Here is a 13,083-nt window from a genome sequence, read left to right as displayed (position 1 = left end):
GTGCGTGCGTGCGTGCGTGCGTGCGTGCGTGCGTGCGTGCGTGCGTCTTTCTGAGGGTATTGGGATTAACCGTGTAACAACAAAAGCGAAACGAGAACACGTACAGCAAAAGTTGTTTTAGGGGCGGTGGTGGGTGCAGAACAGTGGGAGGGAACCAGGTACTGATGGCCTGGAACAGGCAGGGTATTATAGCAGTGGAACCAACACGACTAAGTAGATGGAAAAATAAAAGTGGATGCTATCGGAACCATCTACTGCAACGGTATTTTGATAGCCCTGGATACTGAAATTGAGCATGTGTGAATGTGAGAGAGTGATGCCTAAAGTGTGTGTGCCTGTGTGTGTGTGTGTGTGTGTGTGTGTGTGTGTGTGTGTGTGTGTGTGTGTGTGTGTGTGTGTGTGTGTGTGTGTTTGTGTGTGTGTGTTTTGTGTGAGAACTCCCAAGAAAGAACAGCAGGGGTATTGTGTTGGGAAGAGAGATTATACTATCAGCGATGGAATTCAGATTATTTACCGTATTTGGTCTTTTGGAGGACAGGCAAGAGAAACGTTAGTTGTGTGTGTGTGTGTGTGTGTGTCTTGGGGAGGGTTTTATTGCCTACAAGGATGCATGTAACATAAGATTAACTTTATTAGTCCCTGGAAGCAGGGACTTCATATACACATGAAGCTGTACTACATAACCCATCTGTTGAAACTGTGTGGGTCCACCAGTAGTACTGGGCATAAGAACTATGAAACAGCATGTAACAATGAACGGCTACAGCATGTAACAAACTTTAGTCCTGTCTGTGGGCCTTAAAGGGGTGATGTTATACCACAAGGTGTGAGTGTGATTAGCTGTTACAAGCCGTTTGAAAATCTGCCTTTTCCTGTGTTTAAGTGTTCACCTAGATGTATGATGGATTGATAAGCAACATTTGCTACAGTCCACCGGGTAGGCTGGTAGACCAATCTATCAAGCACACATCTCGGTGGACACGCCCACTTATGATGTCACTTACACACAGGAAAAGGCCGATTTTCAAACGGCTTATAATGGCTAATCCCCCTCACACCTGGTGCCATAATAGCACCCCTTTATGAAGATTGATTTAATATATTTCTAATGTAATATATTCTAATATACCAGTCCGTTCATCAAAGTCAGACACACCTGGAGTCACTTGGAGGCTCAGCAGACTCGGGTTGAAAGGTGCTTTCCTACCCGACACGTGTAGAAAAAGCCCAGTGATGTTTCTGTGTAGTGCCTTCTCCAAAGGAAAGCCCTCAGCCCGGCCGTCCGTCTGGGCCCAGACCCCACCATCTGTCCAACATGCAGTTATTTAATCACAATGCAATGGGGCCTTTTCCTTTCTATTTTAATAACCGGAATAGGGAATAAGCCAGCTTGTGAATAAAAGGGAAACTCCCGCTGTCTGTTGCTAAGAAGAAAGGGAGAGAGGAGTTTAGCCATGGGTTTCCTTGGCAACGTCACTGCCATTCAGCAACAAATGCCTGTTGGAATGCAGACAGAGGGATAATAAAGTTGAGTACAATCACAACATCGATGCTTCGCTGGACTCTCACCAATGTGGTTGAATACTTCCCAAAGAGTTCTGGAGAGAGTTGGTTCACACCTGTGTGTGTGTGTGTGTGTGTGTGTGTGTGTGTGTGTGTGTGTGTGTGTGTGTGTGTGTGTGTGTGTGTGTGTGTGTGTGTGTGTGGAGCTTACAGGTTGGGCTTGACTGCTGCGTTGACCTGTTCCCTTGTATCTTGAACAATGGTAGGACTTTTCTGATTAGAAAATACGGTCAAGGGAAAGGGTCTATTTTGATCGACAAAAATCTGAAAGCCGTTTTTGTTATTATAGAATTTCGTTGTATCCAGTTCTTTCAAACTTCTCTATTATGTGTGATCCAACAGCTGAATAGGTGTATCATGGGTAAACAGTGCCATCTATCGGTCGAAAAGAGGGGCAGAAAATACTATAAGTCTGTCTCGTTTTGTATTTTTTACTTTTAAATCTTAAAACTAAAACTATTGAAAATACATGAAAATCCCGGGAGGTACCTGGCATTGTCATGCTCTAACAGGCAAAGCAAAAGATCTCAAGGAAAATTACTTTACACGACTGACCAACACAATTGGGACATAACGTCCTTCTATGGATCCTATTGACCGCAGGGTGTCGCTAGAAGGACGATCTACTGTTGCATACGTGGCAAAGACACGGTGCGTGTCAGTGGATATGGCAGGTGCACATGTATATAGAAGTAGACTACACATTTCCATTTATTACCTATTCGACCCTTGGTTAATCGTATATTAAACAGTAAAGCGTGACAGATAACTTAAATAATGTACACTTTGGTGTTCAAAATAATATAATTATGTTTGAAAGAAAGAAATATATTTTAAACGTGTTTTTTTTTAATGTGGAGACGTAATTTAATTTAATTAAAGCATTATTTAATTCATCTCAAATTATATCATCTTAAACTTTAGTATGAACACATAAGGACTGAAACGCAAAACCAAATGCGAACCATTGTGCAGTTTATTTTTAATTAATTACCATACAATGGGCAGGATTAGGCCAACATGTAGGCTACTGTTCAACATGTGAAAGGCTGAGCATAAATTAAATAATAATTCACCATTATAATCCCATACTATAGCCCAGTGATCATATAGGAGCCACATCGAGATATTTCAGTGACTTATGTCCCTTCACCGTCTCAATAATGACTGAGATGGGCTGCATTTCTATTAGGATTTGAAAGTCATCACCAGAATGGCAATACTTGGACAAGGCAACGTGACTGTGACACATATCAGATCCGTGGAAATCAAACAGTGAGACAGTCCATGGACAATATAATACTAAGGGAAAACAGGGTGAGAAAACGGTAGGAAACCAGCCTACAAGAAACGACGCATGCGCAGGGGAGTGCAGCCTGCCCATGAACGCGACAGCTAATTCATAGTGGCATCAAAAGGACGATTTATACTTCCGTAATACATAAAAAATACACGTCTTCTTCCATAGGTTCCGGAGTAAATAACGCAAGGACATAATATAAAGGACAATAATAACTCGTAATCGACCGGCAGTAGTGCACAGACAGAAAGATGCAAGAAAACACTGGTGGGAGTCTATTAAGTGTCCGGGTTTCCTCATTATCGTCGTCCTCTTGCACTGGGTTCCGACTTGCTCTGGGGTCCCACTTGCTCTGGGGTCCCCTTCGAGCACCCGGTGAACTTCATTAAGGGTTACCTCTCCGCCCTGAAACACATTGCAGTTGGTATCATTTGTAGTTAATGGAAAACGTATGGACGACATCTTACATTTCATCACCTGTCCCACTCCCACCCACCAACCACCGTGCAATGGGCCAAACTAGAGATACACACATCTTTATGATTAGCTTTACATGCCATGCATTTCATTCCGGGTCTACCTTGCCAAATACAGCGTGCAAACATGTCGACTTTTATTCAAATAGTTCCTCAATTCTTTGTAAAAAGGTACAATAATAATTGAATCGTTCTCACCATTGTCCGTGCTGCGAAGCAGGAACGCCGGAGGTTCCCCCATCATCATCTTTTTCCTCCCCCTCCTCCCATCCGCTCGCTCCTCATCTCTCCCATCACAACATGTAGATGATGTAGGACAGAAACACCAGCGCCATGATGGCGAAAAACATCAACATCAAAATGTCCACCATGATGACAGTGTGTGAGGACGCGACGGCTGCGGATGCAAAAAAAAACCGGCGATCCGCGACGCGTGAAAGACCCCGACGTAGATCGGCACAGATCGGAAACCAGCCCTTGCAGAAGCTCCTCGCCTCTCCGCCTCACCTCCCCTCCTCCTCCCCACCGCCAGATGAGTCCAGGTCCCGTTGCGTGCGGAGTAGGCCATTCGGTGAATACCAACGCACACAAAGTGTGTGCATTGGCCTCATGTCAGCCTACTACTGCATTCTCCATGCATTATACGCCAGTCTTGTGTAAAATGATGAAGCATTGCGATCCCTTCGTCTGCAATGAACTAGATGAGCGCTTCTGGTGATGCGATTTATCCGTATGAACGTGTACTTCACGTAAAGCCACACTGCTCACTTAAGACACATAATTATAGAATAAGAATAAGTTAAATGATAATTGATGTTCCTGAATGTATGGCTTCTCATAATTGCATTCGGTCCAGGCGTGACCCCGCCCCCCCCACCCACCCACCCAACGCATGATGTCGCAGAGACAAATAGTCTGAGAAAAAAAAAGACATTTTATTGAATCTGCAGAATCATAAGTACAATTTGAAGTGCTGTAACAGGGCAACAAGAAATGACGTCAGGTCCTCAGACTCCATCGTATTCTCCAATCGGAAACCCCGTGAACAGGTGAGTGTACACGCGGTCATCTTTTTTTTTTTTTGTTAAAAAATATATCAAAACAAACCCATTTAGGATGGAACGCGCACACAATGCATTGGAGTACAGGGTCGGGGATGGTGGATTTTAACCGTCTATATAACCAGGATCACAGGAGCGGGGAATGGTTGATCAGAAACCTAGAAGGCCTACAGGGGTAAGCGGTGAGGGAGGGGAGAGAGGGGGGTTAGGCTGTGAGCTGCAGGATGAGCAAAGACACCAAAAAGAGGGAGAGTGACCGGGTGGCAACCATGAGACAACATCGTGTTACAGTAGAGGAGGGGTTCCACAGTAGGAGAGCATAGAGCGTACTTGGCGCAAAAAAACAGAAAATAAAATAGGTCAACACCTGGACTGACATCGTAGTCGGTCCCTCACTCGACAGGGTTGTGTCGTCAGGGCGGGAAGGTTGAGGAATTCCCAGTCTTGATACACACCCCACCCCTCACCGCATCTCCATCATTGGTGCTTATGTTTGGCTACACCTTTGGCACCCACATTTACTACGGTAACCACCAAGTCCCAAGGCGTTTGCTGCTTTTTAAAGAAGCAATACTAGCATTCATATTATCATCTAGGATAAAAAGAAAACTATAACAAACCACAGTAGGCCTACATTTGTTTAATTTCTTCATTTCTGATGCCAAACCAACCTATGTATACTTTTGTCACCTTAAAAACGCTTTTCTGGTCCAGTTGTCTGATAGAGGTGGAATGCAAAACACAAGGCATGCAACACATTTCCTCTCTTCTGTGGAGCCAGGTTGAGGTGTGCTGTGTTCTACGTCGGACACGGTTCGTATTAAACGACACTGTCAGAACCCATTAGTCGCCAGAGAAACAAAAGGGCATGAATATTCAACACTAACTTGTTTTGACATGTGTTGCACCACACTACATTTCCCATGAGTCGCAATTGTTCCCAATTGTTCTAAACCCACATCATTTCCTTCTCATTCACATCCACAAACCGTGAATCATAGTCGTAATCTTTTGAAATGCAAGCAAACCTTTTTTCTGGTAGCACCAACGACTGTAAACAAAAAACAATCTCTAACGATTGGTTTTCTTAACATACATGAACGACTTTACAAAGTGACACCACCTTCTGTCTAGAGATATCGGTGAGATTGATGGAGGTCACAGTTTCCAGAGAGCAGGGGAACTAGCAGATGGAGGGGAGGGTGCCAGCAGTGTGTACATGGTCCCCACCCTTACCCTACAGTCAGTAAGTAGGGAGTATTCGGTTGTGGGAGTTAGCTTCAGAGGCTTTGGAATTATTTTTCCAAGTGGCCCTAGGATTTAGTTTGTGTAACCATGTGATTGTTGCCCTTTGACCTTTAGGGCTGACCCAAGAGTTAAGCAACATTTCCAAAGCAAACTTAACATTTTTGTGTTTAAATGTAATTTGTTACAGATTACATATTGGCTAGAGATACATATTTATTTTGAGCCCAAGGAACAATAGAGATGATGTATGTCACATTGACAAAGTCCCACAAGCAAACTGCCAGTTGACTTAAGTGTCAGTTTAGAGATCCAGTCGTCGTCACCAGATTAAACTAGCCTGCCTCGGCTCAAAATTGGAATGGCTGGTTTATTATGGCATACAGTTGACATTTCTTTTATGAAAATAAGCCTCTTACAATGACATTGGAAGCAAAGAAACAAAACCAAACAAACAAACAAACAAAGAGGAGGAAAACCCAACATGAGAACACCACTCCACACCTCAGACGCACACGTCTACCGCACAACACTGGGCTGCTCCCTCTCAAAACAAACGCACACAAAAACAAACAATGGAATGCAATGACTTAAAAAACACAAATTAACATTTCACACCACAGCCTTTGTGCTTTTGCCTTCCTGAACCGCGTCCAATCTAAATCTAAACGGTCTCTCTGCAGGACTAGGGAGGCGTCTGCCCATCTCCATGCAGACCTTACCAACACCCCCGCCCCCCCCCCCCCCCCCCCTGCCACGCCCCTCCAATCCACTTCCTGTTTAAGATTTTTTTTTTTTTAAAGGCAACGAGGACCACCGCCATAGTAGTGACAGCGGGTTGCTATTGGCAACCGTCGAGGAGGATGACAACAGTGTTAGAAAGAGTGGAAAGGGTGGGGATGGGGTTAAAACAGAAGGAGAGGGGGTACAGGTGACTGCTACTACTCTGACGGGACCCCAGCCCCCCCCCCCCCACCCACCCCGTCCCCCACTCTCTATACGCGTGATATGCATGAGTTCGGGCCATGATTCCAGTTTTTAATCGCAATACCCACAGGGTTGCCTGCTAGGCAAGGAGTTTGGAGATTGAGATGAGTCTGAAAATAAAAATATATACAAAACCTCTCTGGTAAGACGGATTCATTCGGTCTGTCTGGGGCGACAGCACTGAGGGTATTGTGGTCAATTCAATGGAATGTACACAAGTCAAAATAGGGGCTCCCCCCGTTCGGGACCGCCCTGGCCTACCAGTGGGGTCGTTAGAACGCCGCTCTTCCAGTACTGAACCAGGAGCACACAGGGGGAAAAACAGCAAAACACCAACACTGGCCTGGCTCCCCACACCTTCTTTATCCTCGCTCTCTCTCTCTCTGTACAAAAGCAACTGCAGTTATCTGATACCATGGCAACTGAGTGTTGATCGGCTAGCTAACGAGAGGTCTATAACATGATTTGTTTATTAATTCGTTCATCCATTCATTCATTCATTCGCCCCACCACACACCCCCACACCCACCCCTGGCAATGTTGTTTTTGTTTTTTTTTCGTCTGAAAAGATTGTTAGCGCTACAGCTAGGATGCGAGGTCGCGAGCCGCGGCTTGAGCCCGGACATAATAAGACATATGAAGGTTACTCCATTTAAGACTTGTTGAGTATTTGGCAGCGCAAAAGGGAATGATGCCACGCTAAGGGAACAGAGGAGGGACAAACAACCAGAAGGCGAGACGGACAATCCAACAGAAAGAAACAGCACGGGGACAGGAAGTAGACACATACAGAAGGAGGGGAGGGAGAGAGGGAGGGAGGGAGGTGGGGATGTAAGACGGGGGAGGAACGGGCGGGGGTTGATGCGAAAGGGGTGGGACGACTAGGTCGGGGGCGGGGTCTCACAGGACAGACAGGAAAACAAGAAATCAAAACAAGAGAAAGCAGTAGCTAGATGAGATGGCACTGGGCTTTTCATATTTCCCCTCTTCCTTCACTACCTTCAGCTCTCTCTCTCTCCCTCTCCTCCCCCTCTCCTCCTCCTCCTCCTCCTCCTCCTCAGATGGCCTCTACGTAGTTGGCGGGCAGCATGCCCCGCTGGCCGGTGCGCTCCACGCGGCCGTACATCCAGCCCTCGTCGATCTGCTGCACCTCCAGGATCATGTCCCCGTCCACGAAGGAGACCTCGTCCTCGTCCGCCGCCGCGTAGTCGTACACCGCCCGGTAGCGCTTCTGGAGGAGGAGGGAGGGAGGAACGCACACACACACACACACAGGAACAACATACACACACACACACACACACACACACGATAGTTGAGCAATAATTCTTTCCAGGAAGTTCAAATTTAGTTTTGAGGGTTGTGAAATACGAACCATTTAAATGAACCCTCCAAATGAAAGTAATGCTCAGATGGGAAAACTATTCCATTTAATACAGGGACAGAATAAATGTTGAATTCATCCATCCTCATGCATTGCATTCCAGTCCTCATTGTCTAACACGTTTTAAGCAGGTATGGCGGCTTATCACTGCCAAGAATCGCAAGAACAGATGCAGAAAAAATAAATACACATGCATTGTTGACACAGTCATTTTTCCTCCGCCTCTACCAGCCTCCAAATGAGACTGGATACACCTGCTGGGAAAAACATCCTAGAAACAAGCAAGCCCCCGTGGGCAGGCTGAGGCGGGTGCGGTGGGGGGGGGTGCAGAGTACCTACCCCGGCACTGGGGGGCGGGGCGGCCGCAGCCTGGCGGACCGGCTCTGGGGCCGGCTCGTAGTGGAAGTTCTGAGACGGAGCGGGCTGCTGGTACCCTGCTGTGAGACGACAGGGAGGACAGCATTAGAGATGTGGTGGGAGAGTGAGGGCCAGAGAGAGAGAAGGGGGAAAGAAAAAGGGGAAAGCGATGTGGAGAGAGAGACAGAGAGAATAGAAAGAATGAAAGAAAGAAAAAGAACAAAGACAACAGAGAAAGAGCAAGAAATAGAGACTAACAATTATGTATTTAGTGTGAGCCTCGTAAGTGTGGTGTGCCCCAGACAGCCTGACAGAACACTGGCCCTGACGTCCTCATGGAAACTATCGCTCAACTCCGCCCGACGCCTGACCCTTCATACCTTATTAAACGCTTGATAACTGGAAAAAAACAACTTCCATTATTAATGTGGAAAAGTCTGAAGAACAGTAACAAAACTGAAACCGTGCCCAGAACAAATCAACCTCTCCGGCTTACTCACAAAACTATCAAAGCCCCACTATATCACTCCCATTACTCCCACTTTGAGACTCCCATGAACCACCCGTCCCATATCCGCTGCGGTCCAACAGTGGCATTGAGTAACACTTGATACTTTTGTGTCAACGAATGACGAATCCTTTGACAAGCAGAGTCTGTTCTGGTTACCTGATGACCTCTCCCTCCACCTTCCGGCACATCATGCACTCTAGCACCTCCACCCAACCACTAGGTTTCCCTTACATCTACACCGTCACAGCACAGCTCGTAGGCTCAAACCAAGCCCCGTCCCTGGGTGTCCTGTCCTCTGTCTCTCACTCCATACGTTCTCTACACCCTCCCCCCCACCACCACCACCACCACCACCACCACCACCACCGTCGTCCCTTGAGAGCGTCAACACACGGAGGACCCCCAGGGTGAGATGGAGACGGAGACGAGGAGGAACGGCATACCGAAGCGGAGCAAGCTGAGACGTGCACACCTGGAGAACTCGCATTCCCTGGGCGCCGCTAAGCCCCTTCACAATGCCTCTTCCTGTCCGGACGCTAGCTGGAGGGGGGGCCGGGGCGATGGCTAGAAACTACCTGAGAGCACCGCCACAGAACGACAATGAGCCGGCTTTGGTTGTGCATGGGAGGCAGGGGACTGGAGGGGGGACAGTCCTTAGCGGTCGCAGGCCAATGCTTCCTATGAATGATATGTCCTCCTGTGTGTGTTCCTCTGTGTGTGTGTGTGTGTGTGTGTGTTGTTCCTATGTGTGTGTGTGTGTTCCTCTGTGTGTGTGTTCCTCTGTGTGTGTGTGCTGTTCCTATGTGTGTGTGTTTGTGTGGTTCCTGTGTGTTGTTCCTGTGTGTGTGTGTGTGTGTGTTGTTCCTGTGTGTGTGTGTGTGTGTGTGTGTGTGTGTGTTGTTCCTCTGTGTATGTGTGTGTTGTTCCTCTGTGTGTGTGTGTGTGTGTGTGTGTGTGTGTGTGTGTGTGTGTGTGTGTGTGTGTGTGTGTGTGTGTGTGTGTGTGTGTGTGTGTGTGTGTGCGCTCGCGCGCACGTTGCATCTCCTCTCGTTCCCACGGATGAACCTCAACGACAAACAAGAGTCCCGTTAGCCCAATCCAGAGCGCTGGTTGGTTTTTAATCATCATCATTATAACCATCATTTAATCTTAATTAAAAACATCTGTCCTTAATGAAGTCCTTTTCCTTCACATAAACAACCCTCGCTTCCCGAACCCTACAACGTTAATACACTTAATAAACCCTTTGGCCCGGGTGGACCCCCCGGGACCGCCCAGTGCACTTTCCCACCGTTACGGCTAATGAGTGGATCCACTTCCTGGAGTATTGATGCTTCATTAAACGTCTTATGTAAGCGTGAAGTTCTGGCCGTCTGCACCGAGTGTCCCGAAACGAGGTCAGGGCCCGGCGATGGCTCCACCAACTGGTGGTAACCCAGCACCCAGCCCCCGGCCCCGGGGGCCCCTCCTCACACAGAGCCCACAACCGGAGGTCGGGACAGACCTCAGCTGCTGTTGTTGTTGTTGATGTTATGATACTCACCCCGGGAGGAACGGTGCCAGAGAACCAGAGATCATGGACGGGACCCTTAAACCAGTTCAGCTCAAACTGGTTTTAGGTTTTCCTTCTTCCGTTACGTGTTACTATTCTTCCACTTACTTACGTCCTGCCATGTTGTTGGGCTAGAACTAGTGGCAATGCAGTGTGTGTGTGTGTGTGTGTGTGTGTGTGTGTGTGTGTGTGTGTGTGTGTGTGTGTGTGTGTGTGTGTGTGTGTGTTACCTGAGGTGGGGGTGCTAGGTTGATGGGGTGGGGCCTCCCCTCCCATCCTGCTCTTCTCAAACTCCTCATGGTACTTAATCTGAAAATGAAAAGGCAGACAGCAGTTGTAATTTAAAATGGTGGTGCAGTTCCTCGCTACGACCACCAGGTGTCGCCTACGTGCGGCCCGCCGCACCCGCGTCCTCGCCAGGATAGGTGGGGCATGCTCGCTCTGTGCAGCAGTGCTCCTGGAAGCAGCCTTGCGCTAACAGGAAATGACATCGCGACCAGAGGCAATGCGAGGGGCTCAAAGAGTTGCATAGCAACGTGGAACGACACACAGAAGGGAAGGTGAAGTCAGAGACGAGGAAGGCGATCGCTGGCGCGTCGCGGCGAAAAAGACGCCAGTGATAAAAAAAAATAAAAAAACGCCCACTAGGGACACGGAGAGACATAAAAGAAAGCATGACTAAGCGCCCAAAACACATCCCTCAAATAGGTAGCCCGGCGCACAATTACCCCGTCAAGTGGACATAAAACCAAACCCAAAATGAACCCAAACCAATAAACAAAACGTCTACAACAAACGTGTTGTCAGGTAAACAAACGGCCGCGACCGGACTACTCTACTCTACATCACACCCAGTCTGGGCCGCAGCACAAAGGCCGCATTCAGCGGTGGAAATAACAGCCGAACAGGGGGGCGAACAGACCAGGCTGAGACTGAGGGAGCTCTCTATGAGTGCACTCACAACTCCCCAGCCACCCCCCCCCCACCCCCCACCCCCCACAACCCACCCCCCTGCTTGCGCTTTTCCGGCTGATGATAGTGGACTCGACTACCGCCGCCGTGGTCAGATTTATAGCCCTGATGCAGGCCCCGCCAGTGAAAGGAGCCCCTGTGTGAGGGCAGTGTGTGTTCTCACACACACACACCGGGAGTGCTGGGGCGTAGAGCGGGGCGTAGAGCAGTGCGCGTCGGGAGACAGAGAGACGACAGTCAGTGTTATGGAGTGCAATATGTTGAGTGAGAGCGCGGTTCCCAGCATAGTGTGTGTGTGTGTGTGTGTGTGTGTGTGTGTGTGTGTGTGTGTGTGTGTGTGTGTGTGTGTGTGTGTGTGTGTGTGTGTGTGTGTGTGTGTGCGTGGGGAACAGTCCCCAGCTTGTTACACGCCTCGCTAATCACTCCAAAGAAAAAGGGGCAGAGAATAGAATCGCAGGCAGGTAGGAGTTGAAGAAAGATGAAGAACCGAGAAGTCAGGGTCGTGTCACAATAAAGTGGGAGGAGGAGAGAGAGACAAATCCAGATGGACGTGAATGTTACAGAACCTTCGACTCTTGGCATTCAAGGAGGGGAACTATTCTCCTAGCTGTCATTTTGTAAACAGGGAATGGGTTAACGTAGTGACTGTTAGTGCTTGGCACTTGCTTCTATGAGCATCCTAACTGTACCTACAGTGATGGATTGTCGCTTCCCTTACTGATTGTAAGTCGCTTTGAAAAAAGCGACTTACAATGATGCCCTAAATGTAAACGTAAGCGGACAACAGACTTTTTTTAATGTTCTGTCTGTGTTGAACCAGGAACCGGTCGAGGTTCTAAGAGGGATGTTGGGTCAGTAAGAGAGAAAAGGGAAAGGAACAGCACCTAGTGTTTAGTGCACTAGACCAGGGCGTCGGGGTTCAGGGTGAATACTCAGCCGTTTATTGGCTCCCATCCCCCAAGGCTGAGGGGGGTGAAGGTGTCTCGTTTCCGTTTTTTCCTGTGTATTTCCCGCAGAAACCAAACGGCCCATTATCCAATCTAGAATGTTTTGTAGGGTCTAAAGACCCTACCCTCTCGAGCCAGTGTTTAGACAACATCCCCATGCCTGTTCATGTGTGTACGCCCACGCCTATCCACCACGCAGGGCTCTTTGTGAGCATGGTCGTTTCCCCACGCCGTGCCAGGGCTGACGTCGTATGAAAGCAGTGATTACCCTTCACATACACACTAATTATGTCATTAGGAAAGACAGCATGGAGCATGGGGCGGATGTATGTTTGCTGTGTGTCCATGTCTGTCTGCCCTGTCTGTGTGTGGGTGTCTGTTTATGTGCCTGCCTGTGTGTGTGCGCGTGTGTGTGTGTGGCCGTGTGTGTTTGTATGTGTCTGCCTATACGTGGGTGTCTGTGTGTGTATGTGTGTGAGTCTGTGTGTATGTTGGTATGTCTGTCTGCCTCTAGGTGTATATTTGTCTATGTGTGTGCGTGTGCGGATGAGGGTTTTGGCAACAGACTAAGCTGTCCTAGTAGAAGAGGTAGACACCTGCCCCTCCCTCAATGACATTTCATATTTACAGACAAATGGTTTATCAATATCCATTGGCTGGGGGAGGCCAGACAGAGACAGAGACAGAGAATGGACTGGATGGGAAAAGGTGGAAGTGTATGAAGTGAG

At 48.1% G+C, this 13,083-nt stretch overlaps 1 protein-coding gene across 1 annotated transcript; it reads right to left on the bottom strand.

The window, feature by feature from the left end:
• Positions 1-4,252: 4,252 nt before the first annotated feature.
• LOC311372826 (LIM and SH3 domain protein 1-like) lies at positions 4,253-12,513 on the bottom strand (the record flags this gene model as incomplete). The annotated part of the gene is made up of 4 exons (XM_084489779.1): positions 4,253-7,863; positions 8,356-8,453; positions 10,667-10,910; positions 12,481-12,513. The coding sequence occupies 4 exons, from the start codon at positions 12,511-12,513 to the stop codon at positions 7,690-7,692; spliced, it is 549 nt and encodes a 182-aa protein (XP_084345905.1). The 3' UTR covers positions 4,253-7,689.
• Between the last annotated feature and the right edge of the window lie 570 nt (positions 12,514-13,083).

This window comes from Micromesistius poutassou, assembly GCF_964030765.1.
Source record: "Micromesistius poutassou genome assembly, contig: SCAFFOLD_5991, whole genome shotgun sequence".
In the NCBI taxonomy this organism is placed as follows: Eukaryota; Metazoa; Chordata; class Actinopteri; order Gadiformes; family Gadidae; genus Micromesistius; species Micromesistius poutassou.
Note: the sequence above shows the minus strand (reverse complement) of the source record. Positions and strands in the feature narration are given on the sequence as shown.